General features: G+C 45.1%; 1 protein-coding gene across 1 annotated transcript in view; it reads right to left on the minus strand.

Moving 5' to 3' along the window:
- Nucleotides 1–3,430: 3,430 nt before the first annotated feature.
- Nucleotides 3,431–17,358, minus strand: part of ANKRD13A (ankyrin repeat domain 13A) — a 35,062-nt gene continuing 21,134 nt past the window's right edge. Inside the window, exons 7-15 of the mRNA XM_069558212.1 lie at nt 13,622–13,688; nt 12,179–12,260; nt 11,043–11,104; nt 10,020–10,150; nt 9,213–9,370; nt 8,488–8,601; nt 7,299–7,459; nt 6,200–6,267; nt 3,431–5,483 (exon numbers count right to left, since the gene is read on the minus strand). Coding sequence (XP_069414313.1) covers nt 5,288–5,483; nt 6,200–6,267; nt 7,299–7,459; nt 8,488–8,601; nt 9,213–9,370; nt 10,020–10,150; nt 11,043–11,104; nt 12,179–12,260; nt 13,622–13,688 — 1,039 coding nt within the window. The 3' untranslated portion in view covers nt 3,431–5,287. The remainder of the gene's footprint in view (nt 5,484–6,199; nt 6,268–7,298; nt 7,460–8,487; nt 8,602–9,212; nt 9,371–10,019; nt 10,151–11,042; nt 11,105–12,178; nt 12,261–13,621; nt 13,689–17,358) is intronic.

Below are 17,358 nucleotides of genomic sequence, written 5' to 3' on the forward strand. Positions count from 1 at the left end.
ATTGCCATTTTTAGCATTTTAAAAGGAAACAGTAAAAACTTATCAGACTCATAAACCTTGTGCCCTGCCTTTTGCCCAGTAATCACCAGTCAGGTAAACCAATCATATTTGGTTTTCTGAAACAAACTGGCCATAGTCATTCTATGGAAAACCCAGCCTGCATCTTCATCCCAATGTTACCATCTGTTCAGTATGAGAAAGTAGTAAAGGTGAAAGAAAATATCAATTCTGGAAGCAAGAGAGAAATAAACTGAAAACTTTTATGCCCAGCTGCTGTTTTCAAGTGGAATTATTCTCCTGGCCTTCTGCTTCAGGGGTGCAGGGGGCAGGGGTCAAACCCTAGGTTCCCTAAGCTGAACTGTACTCAGGTTACTTGCCATGCCCCCCCAGCAAACACATTATACTAACATACACAAAAATGGGTTATTTTAGCAAATACTGATCTTAACATCCTCTAAAGTTGAGACTAAGAAGTTTGCAGGTTGTTGCTTGGATTATAGGGGCTTGGAGTCTTATTAGTTGATTACACATTTTTCCCTTGCAGGATCTCAATCGTAAATCCACACTCATTTCTAGACATGGGTCTCAGTTCAGTTGCTCAGTCGTGTCCAACTCTGAGACCCCATGGACTGCAGCATGCCACGCCTCCCTGTCCATCACTAACTCCCGGAGCTTACTCAAACTCATGTCCACCGAGTCGGTGATGCCATCCAACTATCTCATCTTCTGTCATCCCCTTCTCCAGCCTTCAATCTTTCCCAGCATCAGGGTCTTTTCCAAAGAGTCAGTTCTTCGCATCAGGTGGCCAAAGTATTGGAGTTTCAGCTTCAGCATCAGTCCTTCCAATGAATATTCAAGACTGATTTCCTTTAGGATGGACTGGTCTGATCTCCTTGCTGTCCAAGGGACTCCCAAGAGTCTTCTCCAGCACCACGATTCAAAAGCATCAGTTCCTTGGCACTCAGCTTTCTTTATAGTCCAACTCTCACATCCATACATGACTACTAGAAAAACCATAGCTTTGACTAGATGGACCTTTGTTGGTAAAGTAATATCACTGCTTTTTAATATGCTGTCTAGATTGGTCATAACTTTTCTTCCAAGGAGCAAGCATCTTTTAATTTCATGGCTGCAGTCACCATCTGCAGTGATTTTGGAGCCCAAGAAAAGAAAGTCTGTCACTGTTTCCATTGTTTTCCCATCTATTTGCCATGAAGTGATGGGACCAGATGCCATGATCTTAGTTTTCTGAATGTTGAGTTTTAAGCCAACTTTTTCACTCTCCTCTTTCACTTTCATCAAGAGGCTCTTTAGTTCTTTGCTTTCTGCCGTAAGTGTGGTATCATCTGCATATCTAAGGTTATTGAAATTTCTCCCGGCAATCTTGATTCCTGATTGTGCTTCATCCAGTCCAACATTTCTCATGATGTACGCTGCATATAAGTTAAATAAGCAGGGTGACAATGTACAGCCTTGATGTACTCCTTTCCCGATTTGGAACCAGTCTGTTGTTCCATGTCCTGTTCTAACTGTTGCTTCTTGACCTGCATACAGATTTCTCAGGAGGCAGGTAGGATGGTCTGGTATTCCCATCTCTTTAAGAATTTTCCAGTTTGTTGTGATCCATAGTCAAAGGCTTTGATGTAGTCAATAAAGCAGAAGTAGATGTTTTTCTGGAACTCTCTTGCTTTTTCAATGATCCAGCGGATGTTGGCAATTTGATCTCTGGTTCCTCTGCTTTTTCTAAATCCAGTTTGAACATCTGGAAGTTCACGGTTCACTTACTGTTGAAGCCTGGCTTGGAGAATTTTGAGCATTACTTTGCTAGCATGTGAGACGAGTGCATTTGTGCAGTAGTTTGAGCATTCTTTGGCATTGCCTTTCTTTGGAATTGGAATGAAAATTGACCTTTTCCAGTTCTGTGGCCACTGCTAAGTTTTCCAAAATTGCTGGCATATTGCGTACAGCACTTTCACAGCATCATCTTTTAGGATTTGAAATAGTTCAACTGGAATTCCATCACCTCCACTAGCATTGTTCGTAGTGATGCTTCCTAAGGCCCACTTGACTTCGAATTCCAGGCTATCTGGCTCTAGGTGAGTGATCACATCATTGTGGTTATCTGGGTCATGAAGATCTTTTTTGTATAGTTCTTCTGTGTATTCTTGCCACCTCTTCTTAATATCTTCTGCTTGTGTTAGGTCCATACCATTTCTGTCCTTTATTGTGCCCATCTTTGCATAAATTGTTCCCTTGGTATCTCTAATTTTCTTGAAGAGCTCTCTATAGTCTTTCCCATTCTAGCGCTTTCCTCTATTTCTCTGCATTGATCACTGAGGAAGGCTTTCTTCTCTCTCCTTGTTATTCTTTGGAACTCTGCATTCAGATGGGTGTATCTTTTCCTTTTCTCCTTTGCCTTTCGCTTCTCTTCTTTTCACAGCTATCTGTGAGGCCTCCTCAAACCACCATTTTGCCTTTTTGCATTTTTCTTGAGGATGGTCTTGATCACTGCCTCCCGAATAATGTCACAAACCTCTGTCCATAGTTCTTCAGGCACTCTATCAGCTCTAATCCCTTGAATCTATTTGTCACTTCCACTACATAATCATAAGGGATTGGATTTAGGTTATACCTGAATGGCCTAATGGTTTTCCCTACCTTCTTCAATTTAAGTCTGAATTTGGCCATAAGGAGTTCATGATCTGAGCCAGTCAGCTCCTGGTCTTGTTTTTGTTGACTGTATAGAGCTTCTCCATCTTTGGCTGCAAAGACTATAATCAACCTGATTTCGTTATTGACCATCTGGTGATGTCCATGTGTAGGGTCTTCTCTTGTGTTGTTGGAATCTGGTGTTTGCTATGACCAGTGAATTCTCTTGGCAAAACTCTTATTAGCCTTTGCCCTGCTTCATTCTGTACTCCAAGGCCAAATTTGCCTGTTACTCTAGATATTTCTTGACTTCCTACTTTTGCATTCCAGTCCCGTATAATGAAAAGGACATCTTTTTTGGGTGTTCGCTCTAGACAGTCTTGTAGGTTTTCATAGAACCGTCAGTTTCAGCTTCTTCAGCGTTACGGGTCAGGGCACAGACTTGCATTACTGTGCTACTGCATGGTTTGCCTTGGAAATGAACAGAGATCTGGACATGGGTCTAGCTTGAACTTTAAACTCCATCGGTCATGGCACTGGCAGACGGTTTCTTTACCACTAGCACCACCTGGGAAGGCCAACTCCATCATTCAGGGCTCCGCAGCCATTTGAAATTGCCATAGTTCAACTCATCTTCTTTGAGATCATCTGCGTTTGTGAGGAAACCTTAGTCACACACAACTGAGGACTGGGAGGCGTTCTAATGTTCCAATAACACACGCAACAGAAGGGGTCTAGAAAAATGTGGAGAGAGAGAAAAAAGCCTCGAAAGCATTCAGTGTATCGTACGAGCACCCTCTAAGGAAGCTGTCTTTATTTGTATTTTGAGAGTGAACACATACATGAAGAATGCTGTGATGGTGACACAAGGCTCAGTCCCTTTTTAACTGACTTCCTAGGGAGAAAGTCAAAGACATGGGGAAGCAGAACAATGGAATGAGAACACAGAAATTACCTCTGTTCACCTCGGTGAGTAAACACATGGCCTAAATGCAGCCATTCCCAAGACGCGTCTTTGCTGGAGGTAAAGGCTAAGTAAACAAAATGCCAGGCTGTGTGTCTAAGACAGACGTGATGCTGCATATACTGGCCTCGTGTGCGGAGAAGGAATTTTGGTCAGACCAAGAAGAGAAAGGCAGATGGTCACATGGAATCAAAAGCCCAGTTCTCTGTGACCAGGCACATTTCGCTGGCAACAGTTAACTGTACACACGGCCGTTTACTGGAACGGGGGCTTTGGTTTCCCTTCCCATCCCTAAAGCGCAACAGGTAGGTAACGGACGCGGAACAGACGAGCATGTTGTTAACTGGGGGACTTCAGTGCAGCCTGTGGGAATGAATCCATGGGCCGGGCTGGAGTGATGGTACCCTTGGCCGCATTCCCCAGGGTCCTCTTATGTTGTGTGATGGTTATTTACAGGAGGGTTAGACAAAATAGTTAACTACTAAAGGTATCCCAAAAAGGGCCTGAGAAAATCTGGTTAAAATGTATAACCTTGTATTGCTACGGATGGGAGCAGTCGCTTTTATCTCTTTTAAAAATAATAAAAAGATTCTGTTAAAAAATATATTTATCCAGAAAGATGATTTGAACTCTAAAAAGCAACGTGGATTCACCATTTTCCCTTTTGAGTACAGAGCCACTGAGTTCTGTCTGTAGCTCCTTTGCTCATTTCAAGCCCACCCCTTCCTCTCCGGTGTGCCCAGGGCACGTGGTGGGGTCTTCCCAGGCCTCTGGGTGGAGACCTCTAACCAGAGAAGGCATGGAACACACCCCTGCTTTGGTGATCCTTTGGCCAGCCTTCCCACTTCAAGAACAAACCTCGGGCTGTCCTAGCTGCTCCTTCAGGGTCAGGATTAGCTGCCTTGGGTTTAGCCTGGAGGATCCTGCTCTCAAAGGAACTGCCTTTATAAATTCAAATCAGACCCCTCCTCGACAAGAAGAGGAGTGAGGTGGTTTGAAACTATCAGTAATTTTTAAGGCTAAGGCAACTTCTGTTGTCATCTGTGTATCTTAATTTGATGCAAATAGTTAACCCTAAATCTAAAATAGATCCTGTACTTATCTCCTCTTCAGCTGGGGTGGGAAGGGTGGAATAAGGTGGCGGTGGCTTAGGAACAGTGAGGGTGCCCTGCATACCTTGTACAAAGGTAAAAATTAAAGAGCAGATCGGCACAGGTGGTCCATTTCTTTGGTGAACTGTAAAGAAGTGTCTCCTAGGTCCTCATACACCACGCTCTGCAAAGGCTACTGCTCTCCTCTCTGAAAGCACCCGACTCTGCAAGAACTCATCATCACTCCTTGATAAAAATTAATCTACAAACCTTGGGGGAGGGGCAGTGGGAGGAGGGGCTGGGTTTGTATCTAAAGCTGGTAAGTAAAAAACGTGACCTGCAAGCCAACAGAGCTAATGGAAAGTGACGATGCTCTCCTCCCCTGATGCCTGGAGCGCAGGGGCGGCGGGACCCCAGCCCCTTCACCGGGGAGCGTGGCGGGTAGGCCCAGAGGAGCCCCGGCACTGCACCTCTGCAGAAAGCAGGGGACAGCTGCCATCTGCTGCACCCGGGTGAGGTGCAGTCCCGCGCAGGCACAGTTCCTCAGCCGGGAGCGCAGACAGGGGGCGGGAGGCAGGCGGGCCTATTTCTCAGTGAGTGACAGCTGGAGGACTTGCTGCAGCTCCGCCTCCTCCTCGCGCAGCCGCAGCTCCCGCTCCTCCAGCTCTTTGGCGGAGAGCTCCATGGCCAGCTGCAGTTCGCTGTCAAAGCGGCTGGTCTCACTGGAGGTGCCGGAGCCCAGGCCTTCGGAGCTGCTGAGGAGGCTCTCCTGGATGGCCCTGCATTAGAACCAGAGAGGAAGAAACAGTCACCCCCGCGGGCCAGTAACACCCATGTTTCTCAGCCCGGGACCCAGTGCCCGCAGTGCCATGCGCTTCCTGTCCGCTCAGTATGCATGAGGCCATCAATCTCACCTAACTGGGGCTGCAGGTACTGGTACACACCTGCCCGAGATTACCCAGCCTCTAAGGGCAGGGCTAAGAATTGAGCTTGGATCTATTTTAAAGCAAATCCCAACTTCTTCAACAGGTATTTATATGTGCCCAGACTATAGGAAGATGCTCCATAAAATGAGTCTTTCCAGTTTAACTCCTCCTCAAACGGATAATCTGGCAACTCCCCAGTGGTCTGGTGGTTAGGACTCAGAGCTTTCATTGCCAAGGGCGTGGCTTTGATCCCCAGTTGGGGGAATTGTATAAACTTCCCACTAAGGGCAACTTAGCCCTTCTGTGATCGTATTACATTCTTCGCAGAAGATCAGAACACCTTTAAAGGGTGCCTTTCTGCCCATGACACTGGCAGAGGAACTGGTCAGCGATTCTATCACCAGTTCCTGGAAGCTCAGCCACCGCAAGCTTAGAGCTAATTCAATGAGGAACTGCCACAAAGGACGCAGGAGAGCCAACATTTTATCAAGTCTCTCCCACCAGGCCTGCTGCTGCGTGTCCCAGGCACCTGAACCAACCTCGGGTTAATCAAGAGTCATGTCAATCACCTCTCATACTGGGCGTCGTAGGCATGTGCCTGGTTGATCCCTCCATTAGAAGCTGGTCCTGAAAGCTCCTAGGAAAGACAAACAGATGCATGTGAATACCCCTTAGAAGGAATAAAGTGTTATACTGACAACAAAATGAAAGCAGCAAGAACAAGATTAACAATATTTCAAGTCCATTATCACCGGTGCTGGGTGAAAAACTAACAGGGACTGGGATTATTTTAAAGTAACACCCAAACATCACGTAGTATAGGGTCCGCTACCCTGACTGACAGCTACCAGTTTCTCTTACTTGATATCAAACCAATCTATTTAAAACTACTCAACCTTAGGCAAAGTTTAAATGAACAGAGTAAGACCAGAATATGTAACTCATTATTGGTCATCTTTGGCTACTCCTCTTTTCAAAATGTATGGTCAAGGTTGATGTAGCTGTTGGGGGAGAAATAAGCTCACTTAGAATGGGGAAGCACACTGGATTGATGGTGAGGGTGAGGGGAGGGAAGCCGCTTGGCAACATGCCAGCCCTGGGGTCTGGCCCTTGGCCCAGCAGCCTCAGAAAACAAAATGGCTCTAAGAATGGGTCCATGGGAGAGGGGGGCTCATGTTACCAAGCTCTGAGACTCCAGGAAAAGCAAGAATGTGAAAAACCTCGGCTGGGAGGACACTGGAGTGTGAGCACCATTCTCAAAGATTAGTGGCTCCATGAAGGCAGGCGCTGAGGCTGCTTCACCATGGAACTTCCCAGCACCTGGCACAAGCCTGGGACAAAGCAGGCACTGTGCAAACATCTGCTGGATGAATGATGTAAGGAAACCAGTGGATAGCAGGAGCCCAGGACCACACCAAAGGGCAGAAGCACACCCCACTCTTGTAGGGCAGGAAGCCACCAAGTCTGGCAGGGAACATCCTGTAAATGCTGCTGACAGGGGCTACACACATGGTCTTATATAAGAAGCTTTCATCAAAGACCAGGGACATAAAATATAATCTAGGTAAATACCACAAATATGCCAAACTTGTCATTTAGAGCCAAAGACTGAGGCCAAAGGGGAGGGTAAAGCCTTCCCAGCCCTGCCATTGGTTCTGATACATGTACCTGGCTTCGGCTGGACTCCAGTAAGCTCTGCTGGATGGCAAACTGCATTATCTCGTAGTCTTCATCCTGCAGGTGCACGTTTCTGCCGTTGTCTTGAACGTGGTAAGACTCGGGGATTTCAAACACAGACTGATCAACCTCGAAGTTTGTGAGAGGGGAAGCTGAAACACAGACGGTGACAGTCCAGTGCCTGAGTTAGCAGGATAAATTTCCACTTCAACTTCTAGAAAGATTTTTTAAATTGATTAATATCAAGATTTGCTGCTAGGTGAGAGAGATTTCGAAGAAGAATAACCTCGACAGGGGAAAGTACTAGAATACTGTTTTGTTTTTTTTTCCTTTTTGCCTCGACTTTTTTTTTTTTTTTAGTAATATAATGCATAATCACCACAAAAAAAAAAATACACAAGACTGCAAAATTAAAAGTGAAGATCTGTCTCCCTACACCCTGTCTCCTATTTCTAAATGCCAGAGGTAACTAGTGTTTACTTGTGTGTCCTCTGAGGAATGTGATATGTGTGTGTGTGTGTAGATATACACACAATCACATCAATGTCTTTATCTTTTCCTTTATTATGAAAAATAGTAAACATACAAAAGAGTATATAACACACCTGTAAACTCAAAAGTGATAATAATAAAAACAAAGGCCTGCATATCCTTCAACTAGCCTAAGACACAGAACATTATTGTACCATAATAAAAAAGAAACAGAAAAAAAACCAACTAAGTTTCAATATAAGTGAGTAAACTGGAAAATAAAACTAAGAAACAAACCCATTTATAACAGCATCCAACATCTGAATGGGACTGATGGCAAAGAGCCTGAGGAAATTAGGGGGGGTTAATGGAAATGTTCTGTATCTTGCCTGTGGTGATGGTTACATAGGTTTGTATACATTTGTCAAATGCAACAAACTGTCACATTTAAAATGGGAGGATGTGATTATATGTCACACCTCAGTAAAGTTGTTTTTTAAAATAGGCTGTCTTGTTAATTCAAGAGGAGTCATATTCATACATTCCTACAAATTTTTTGTTTTACTTAATCGAAACTAAATCTAAAATTTTCTTTCATTCAGGACAGAAATCAACTTCATAAAATACTCTTAATTTCGAACTGAATAATCAGTATAATGATTAAATGTATGAATTTTTTTTAAATCACAAAATCCAACTTTTTTTTTACCTGAATCAGGCTGGGTCCCTTCCACATGTTGAGATACATTTTCTTCAGCAGTGCTACAGCCATTAACATTTCCAAATGTAATCCGTGCATTTAAGACATGAAACAAGGGAATTTCTAACAAAATAAAAGCTTTTATAAATAAACTTTATACAGAAGAATAACAGCCACCACTTACTGAGCACTTACTATGCTGGTACCATGCTAAGTGCTTTCTATAAGTATGACTTCATTTAATCATAACAACCCTTTCCCAATATTCAGATAGGAAGACTGAGATTCAGAGAGGTTAAGCGACTTCTTCTAGATCACAGGAAGTGATCAAGCCAGGATTCAAGTGTCATGAATATACAACTATCCAAAATGTAAATTCTTCACAAGCAATTATGTATTATATGTGGTATCATGCGCACTAATTCAAGCCCTAAAACATTAATGTATCAAAGGATCTTAGTGTCAACTGTCTTCTTCAAATAGTAAGTCTAATTTGAAGTTTCACTTCAGTAAGGTTTGATCTTAAAACAAGGCATGTGTTCCCTTTTTCTGCCTTTTTCATCTGTCAGCATCATCTGTAAACAGCACTGATGGCTGGGGGAAATTCCTAATTTTGATGTGCAAAATGAACTAAGAACCAGGACACTTCTGTAAACCACACTGAACTCAAGGACAAGTCTGCCCTCTCCCATTAAGTCCCTTGTCGGGTGCTCCTCTGCTTGACTGAATGGTACCTATTTTGACGGGAAATCCGGGCGGGAATTCCAGTTTGATGAAGTCTCTCAGCCGGGCAAAATGTGCGCTGGTGCGGGCCATCAGGTCAATGATGGGGACTACCTGCTCTACCAGGGACAGCGGGAACTCCTCACACATCCACAGCGTTGCTTTAAACCTGCCGGATTGGGTGAGATGAGACTGACTGAGGCCGGCTCCCCGAGACGGGGAGACTGCATGATTCCTCTGCAGTAGCCTAGACAGCTCCCGCTTCCCTATGCCCCAGTCTCCCCAGTTATCTCACATCCCCTGCGTCAGAGCTGGGAAGGGATGAGAGCCACAAAGAACTCGCATCAACCCGAAATCGGGGCAATTGGGGGCAGATGACCTGAGCCACAAGCCTTAATTGATAGCAAGCAGAGAGTATTGGTAGCGGAGGTAAACCATTTCATTCGATCAGTTGAGGCTTGTCAGCAGATAAAAACAAAAAAGGAATTCTTATATCCAATCTATATTCTATTTGGAGAAGGGCTAATAATAAGACAGGACATTTACTGTCACCTTTCATCAGATAAAGTGATTTTAATTTTTGTGGGGGGGGGGGCGGTCACTCAGAATGCAGGATCTCAATTCCCCAACCAGGGGAACTTGTGCCCCTGAAGTGGCAGGGCAAGAAGTCTTATTAACCAAAAGACTGCCAGGGAAATCCCAGTAATTTGAAATTATTTTGCAAGGGAGGGGCTGGAAGAAGAACCATGACATGGTAAACAGCGCAACAAAACAAATAAGAATCTGTGAGTTGAAAATGACCGCTGAGTCGCTCTTACTTTTGCGTCCTAATCGTCAGCTCCTTCGGCCTTCCGATGTCCCTGTCTTTCAGATCGAACCCTTCATTGAAGTACTCGTCAGGCGTGATGGCTGTAGGGTTGTGGGCCGTGGCGCACTCTGTCGTGAGGTCCTGCCGAGCCAGAACTCAGGGGAGTCAGAAATGCCAATGCTGCTGGCAAGTGGAGGTCTATGGCACCCAGCCTCTGAGGTGGCTGTGTTAACCAGCTACAGAGCAGGAAGTTCTGGTCATTAACTCTTTTTCTTTTTTAATTAAGTTACTGCACAGAACACCTACAAACCTATTACCAAACTACATGGCCAAGCCTAATGGATTTCTCCATTTCAAATCATTTCTCCAATCTCCTGCCTTTCCTGATTAGAAAAAGGAAAAAGAAAAGAGATATAGACAGAAATATCTGAAAGCGTATCTTCAGACTGAACCCAGGGTTCAATCCCTGGGTCAGGAAGATCCCCTAGAGCAGGAAATGGCAACCCACTCCAGTATTCTTGCCTGGAAAATCCCATGGATGGAGGAGCCTGGTGGGCTACAGTTCATGGGATCTGAAGATTTGAAGATCAGGGTCCAGCTCTGTCCTTCTCTAGCCTGTGACACTGGAAAGGTCACTTCATTTTTCAGACCCTCAGTGACATCCACGGCAGCAAATTTTACACGGTCATTGGGAGGACTGAGTCAGAAAATGTTTGTTAAGGTGCTCTATTAAAATATAAAGTTCCAAATCCCTTTTTTTTTTTCGGTCCCATTTTTATAGGGAGGTCCTAGTTTAAAACAGATACGAGAAAAAGCACCTGATTTCTGTGATCACTATCTGCATCTAAAAATCTTTTATTTTCCAAGACTTACTCATCTTATTCTCTTCCAAAAGAACATCTCCGATTTCAGCTGGGGAGTGCTCTTAAGCTTTTTCAAATAAAGTGGCCTGCTTAGGATGCAGAAAATGCCACCAGAAGCACAGAAAAGCCATCTCCTGTTAAACCATGCTGGAAATCACACTCTGACTTACCCCTTGAGCACCAAACTGGTGTTCCACAGTCCCGAGCAGCGATTCCAGCGGGTTCCTGTCAGCTACAGAGGGGGCAAAGTTTATTTGACTTGACTTATGATTACAGAAAGATTCCCATTCTACCTTCACATTTCTCCATCATGCATTAGGAAATCCATCCTCCTGAATAGGCCAATAAAATCATCTCTAATAACCATCAGCTAACATTCTTTCTGGGGGATCCCCAGGTTGCTCAGTGGTAAAGAATCCGCCTGCCAATGCAGAAGACCTGGGTTCCATCCCTGGGTCAAAAAAGATCCCCTGGAGGAGGAAATGGCAACCCACTCCAGTATTCTTGCCTGGGAAATACCACAGACAGAGGAGCCTGGGGGGGCAACAGTTCATGGGGTTGCAGAGAGTCAGATACAGTTGAGTGACTGAGTATTTCTAAGACACTTTTATTAACGTCTCTAAGCTGGATGAACAGAGTTTTAAGAATTCAATCAGAATTACTACAAAGAGTTTACATTTAGGAATGAGCCAGATCTGATACCAACTGTACCTTGTGTGACTGAGGCCTTAGCTTCCTCATCTGTCAAACCGGACTAAAGGGAATAGTGGTGGAGGAGGGAGTTAACAGTGATTGCATGCTTACCACGTGCTGCAGGCCCTGGTCTCCAATGTGCAACAACTCATCTCATCCTCACAATGACTCTTAAGGCAGGTCTGGTAGCTGAGTGGGTAGGTAACCTCACAAGGCCCCACTGGCCTCAGCGAGCTGAGATAAGGTGGCCACATGCTGGCCACGTTTCAGTTCAGAGCCCAAGTCCTGGCTGACTCTCCCACCGTGATGCTTTGCACTAACTCACTTCAGTGATAAATACTCTTCAATATCTTTATCTACTTTTTCGACTTGATTTCAACAACTGTTCTTCATAAAACATCAGCAAGGCCTTGTGAATGGCTTTAATTACAGCTGATGCCAACTACAGGGAAGAGCTGCCAGGAGTGAGTCAGGCGAGGGAGAAATTTATAAGGAGGAAATTCGGATGGCATGACCCCACCACACTGACCCCCGAGTTTAACAGAGCTGATGAAGGTGTGCTCTAGGCTAGAAGTGGGGTGGGGGGGGGAGCAGGGAGAAGGGAAGCGATTACCTTTATATCTCTTTTTTTCTTCCTCGGTCAGATGTTCTGTCCGTATTTTGGTAATCACACTCACATTGTTCACTGTGTAAACCTTGAGAGGTGTGTGCAAAAGGAAACAGTGACATGGGGAATCAAAATTCAACAGATAAGCAACAGCAAGAGCAAGAACGCTGAAGCCAAAACAAAACAAAGCCAAAAAAAAAAAAAAATCCAGCAAAATAAAAATGAGAAATGGTTAAACATTCCTTAGGACTCTTCAGAGTAAATGCAACAGCTACTGCCTTAGAAGCGTCTCAGGAGTTACTCTGTATCCCTGACATCTTTCATGGCCCCTGAGGGGTTGACAGGGACAGGCTGCTCCTGCCTACTTGCCCTTCGTGTTGCCAAACCCTCTCAAAGAGGGGCCTGCAGTGTAGGCCTCCCAGCTGAACTTCTCCTAAGGGAACTGAACCTGTGTCGTGCCCTTGGACTGATTTTTGGTAATCTTATACCAAGACTGACCTGGACAGCCATCTGCTGGGGCAGAAGGAAAACGGAAGGAACACAAGGTTCTCTATACCAGTAAGATTTAGAGAAAACCAGCAAGCCACTGCTTAAAAGGTATTCCGTTTATTGACCCCAAATTATTTTAACTGCCAGGGTCAAAGCTCTTGTTTTCAAGGTTGACTAAGGAATACTGGGATCTGGAAAGTCAAGTGTTATGGTTCACAGAGAATTAACTGAGGATGCCTAACACGGGATTCCCAGCGTTCAAAGATTCAGGAACACTCGCGTACTTCTAAGTGCATCTCGCTGAGTGTGACGTAAGCCTTCCTTGCTCACTCAGAGGTCACCAGAGGACCCTGCCGCTCCTGGCAGTGTGGCTGTGAGCCATCAACCCCCACTGCACTGCAGGCCTAGCGAGAGGCCAGGAGACAGCTTCCCAGTTGACAAAATGCCAGATGACTCGAGCGACTGTCGTCTCCACTCTGACAGCTGTGTTCGAAATTCACTGACGTCATGTGGGTGGGCTGGGAGCCTACTGGTTTACAATGAGGTTGACTAAGAATATTGGGAGACTCCTAAAAGCTATTTTGCAATATAAATTTTTTAAACCTACTGAGGTGATTGAAAAAGAAGAAAAGGAAAAAAGAACAAGCATGTTAAGTCTAGTCCTTTCTTTTCCTTTTGTTTTTAAAGAAAAAAACTGTCACTCCCACCAGGACAACTGATACTGGGGCTCATTTCTCTACAGCAGTTTCTCTTTGGCCTAACTAGAGACCTCCTTGGGATGTGCTGGTTCACCTCCTGCAGGTCAAATAGGATACAAATCCAAGGAAGAGACACGCTAGACAGAACTTATTTCCCAGAGCACCTCCTCAACACAGATGCATGACAAAGTCTGAACAGACCCCTCATTTGCATAGAAGCTAAAGAGCTGTATGAAATCTTATTTTAAGAGTGTCCTTTTACCTTTGCTTCGTAACCATTAACAACTTCTGCTTTATCTGTCCTCCATCCCCAGAATCCGGATTTAGTTCTGATAAAAAGTGAACACCACAAATTTCCACATGTACAATATACCATTCAGATTCATCCCTGCAGCCTTTACAGGTTTTCTTCCCCCAGCCTAAGTGAGTGAGGGACACTTGGAAATTAGGGTCCCTCTGTCCATGGAAGGATGTTGCTAATGACAGATGGCTCAAGCAGCCCCCCGCACCCCCTCCCGCAGTTATTCATCAATCTGCCTCACCCCCTTGGCAGAGAAAGCCTCCCCTCTTGGCTTCGTGACAAAAGCTGCCGGCAGAGGCGACAAAGGCTGTGACACTCGTGGAACAGCTGTCTCAGAGGAGTGAGCACAGATGACAGCGCCCAGGGGCTCGCCACGAGGTTGGGGAGCCTTTACCAGGTCATCCCGATCACAGGCACGACAGAGTCGGCAGCTCCAGCCCTCTGAGCAGCCGTATCTCAGTCTAGCAATTCTTAGATCCGTGAGGCACAGGCATCCTGCTCCTCGGGAAGAAGAAAGCAGGTGGGGCGGGAACTCATGGCTGTGGGGAGCTGTGTGCAGAAGCCGTGAGCACCATTAAAAAGCCTTGGGAGGCAAGCCCTGCGTCCGGTTTGGTGCAGCAGTGGTGGGAACCACGTCTCGAGTGGTTTTTTAGCCTAGCCCTTGAGTCCAGCTCCATCGGAGCTGCTTTAAAGCAGTCAGCACTTCGGCAGCAGCTGCAGCCTTGGTTAAGTGCCTGAACCCCTCGTTACTCCACTCAATATATGCCTGGAAAAAAACGCATTTAGGAACCAAAAGCAGCCAAGAGGCTGTGGATTGTTTTCAAGGCAGCTCACCCTGGGAAACACTCCCATGCCCCGGGGAGCCCTGCCCAGACGGCCCCTTTGTCTAGGACATCACATCCCAGCTCCTTGTGACTGCTGCACTTGGGCCTGCCTTCTGCCCCGACCCTGAGGTGACGCGGGGCACACACAGGTGGCAGGGAGGGGGTGACCCGCACCCTGTTTTTCAAAACAGTCTGCTTTTCATCTGATGAAATCTGGTCAAAGAAATCAGTCCAGGCTGGGGAGAAGGAGTTTCAGGTGTGTATTACAGTCCATCAGAGAAAGGAGGGGCCAGAGCCTTAGTTTTCCTATTCATTATCTGCCATTAGTGCAACACCAGTCTGCAAAAACAAGACCAGGAGCTGACTGTGGCTCAGATCATGAAACTCCTTAATGTAAAATTCAGACTTACACGGAAGAAAGCAGGGAAAACCACTAGACCATTCAGGTATGACCTAAATCAAATCCCTTACAATTATACAGTAGAAGTGACAAACAGATTCAAGGGATTAGATCTGATAGAATGCCTGAAGAACTATGGATGGAGGTTCTTGATATTGTACAGGAGGCAATGATCAAGACCATCCCTAAGAAAAAGAAATGCAAAAAGGCAAAATGGTTGTCTGAGGAGGCCTTACAAATTCCTGAGAAAAGAAGAGAAGCGAAAGGCAAAGAAGAAAAGGAAAAGATATACCCACCTGAATGCAGGGTTCCAAAGAATAGCAAGGAGAGATAAGAAAGCCTTCCTCAGTGATCAATGCGAAGAAATAGAGGAAAACAACAGAATGGGAAAGACTAGAGATCCCTTCAAGAAAATCAGAGATACCAAGGGAACATTTCATCCAAAGATGGGCACAATAAAGGAGAGAAATGGTATGGACCTAACACAAGCAGAAGATATTAAGAAGAGGTGGCAAAAATACAAAGAACTATACAAAAGAGATATTCATGACCCAGATAACCACAATGGTGTGATCACTCACCTAGAGCCAGACATCTTGGAAAGTGAAGTCAAGTGGGCCTTAGGAAGCATCATTACAAACAAAGCTAGTGGAGGTGATGGAATTCCAGTTGAGCTATTTCAAATCCTAAAAGATGATGCTGTGAAAGTGCTGCACTCAATATGCCAACAAATCTGGAAAACTCAGCAGTGGCCACAGGACTGGAAAAGGTCAGTTTTCTTCCCAATCCCAAAGAAAGGCAATGCCAAAGAATGCTCAAACTACTGCACAATTGTACTCATCTCACACGTTAGCAAAGAAATGCTCAAAATTCTCCAAGTGAGGCTCCAACAGTATGTGAACTGAGAACTTCCAAATGCTCAAGCTGGATTTGGAAAAGGCAGAGGAATCAGAGATCAAATTGCCAACATCCGTTGGATCACAGAAAAAGCAAGAGAGTTCCAGATAAACATCTACTTCTGCTTTATTGACTAAGCCAAAGCCTCTGACAGTGTGGATCATAACAAACTGTGGAAAATTCTTAAAGAGATGGGAATAGCTGACCACCTGACCTGCCTCCTGAGAAATCTGTATGCAGGTCAAGAAGCAACAGTTAGAACTGGACATGGAACAACAGATTGATTCCAAATCGGGAAAGGAGCATGTCAAGGCTGTATACTGTCAACCTGTTTGTTTAACTAAAATGCAGAGTACATCATGCAAAATGTCGGGCTGGATGAAGCACAAGCTGGAATCAAGATTGCCGGCAGAAATATCAACCTCAGATATGCAGATGACACCACCCTTATGGCAGAAAGTGAAGAGGAACTAAAGAGCCTCTTGATGAAAGTAAAAGAGGAGAGTGAAAAAGCTGGTTTAAAACTCAACATTCAAAAACTAAAATCATGGCATCTGGTCCCATCATTTCATAGCAAATAGATGGGGAACAATGGAAACAGTGATAGACTTTCTTTTCTTGGGCTCCAAAATCACTGCAGATGGTGATTGCAGCCATGAAATTAATAGACACTTGCTCCTTGAAGAGAAGTTATGACAAACCTAGACAGCATATTAAAAAGCAGAGACATTACTTTGCCAACAAAGGTCTGTCTAGTCAAAACTATGGTTTTCCAGTTGTCATGTATGGATGTTAGTTGAACCATAAAGAAAGCTGAGCTGCTGAAGAATTAATGCTTTTGAACTGTGATGTTGGAGAAGACTCTTGAGAGTCCCTTGGACAGCAAGGAGATCAAACCAGTCAATCCTAAAGGAAATCGATCCTGAATATTCATTGGAAGGACTAATGCTAAAGCTGAAACTCCAATACTTTGGCCATCTGATGTGAAGAACTGACTCAATGGAAAAGACCCTGATGCTGGGAAAGACTGAAGGCAGGAGGAGAAGGGCACAACAGAGGATGAGATGGTTGGATGGCATCACTGACTCAATGGATATGAGTTTGAGTAAGCTCCAGGAGTTGCTGATGGACAGGGAAGCCCAGCATGCTACAGCCCATGGGGTCGCAAAGAGTCGAACATGACTGAGCAACTGAACTGAACTGAGTGCAATGCGACCCACTCAAGGAAAGAGAGGTCTCCTAAAGGGATGACCCTGCAGGCTAGCTGTCTCCAATTCACATTCCAGAAACACATTTAGGGACCAAACCTGACTGATCAATAAACCCAAGGCCCCTTTTCGTCAGCGATCAGTGAAAATCCAGATCTTCCTTTGGGGGAACCGATCGATCCTCAGTTCCTGTCTCTCAGTAAGAACTCAATATCCTGGCACAAGAAATCACAGGTTTCTGGCACCTGGTCTTCTGAGGGACCAAAGGATGACCCAGTCTGCTCCACGGCATCCTTTGTGGATGCTGAGAAATCAGAACCACGCTTTCTCCCTGGGAACCACCAGGCTCCTCACTCACCCACCTCTGCA

This window comes from Ovis canadensis, chromosome 17 (genome assembly GCF_042477335.2).
Source record: "Ovis canadensis isolate MfBH-ARS-UI-01 breed Bighorn chromosome 17, ARS-UI_OviCan_v2, whole genome shotgun sequence".
Classification (NCBI taxonomy): domain Eukaryota; kingdom Metazoa; phylum Chordata; class Mammalia; order Artiodactyla; family Bovidae; genus Ovis; species Ovis canadensis.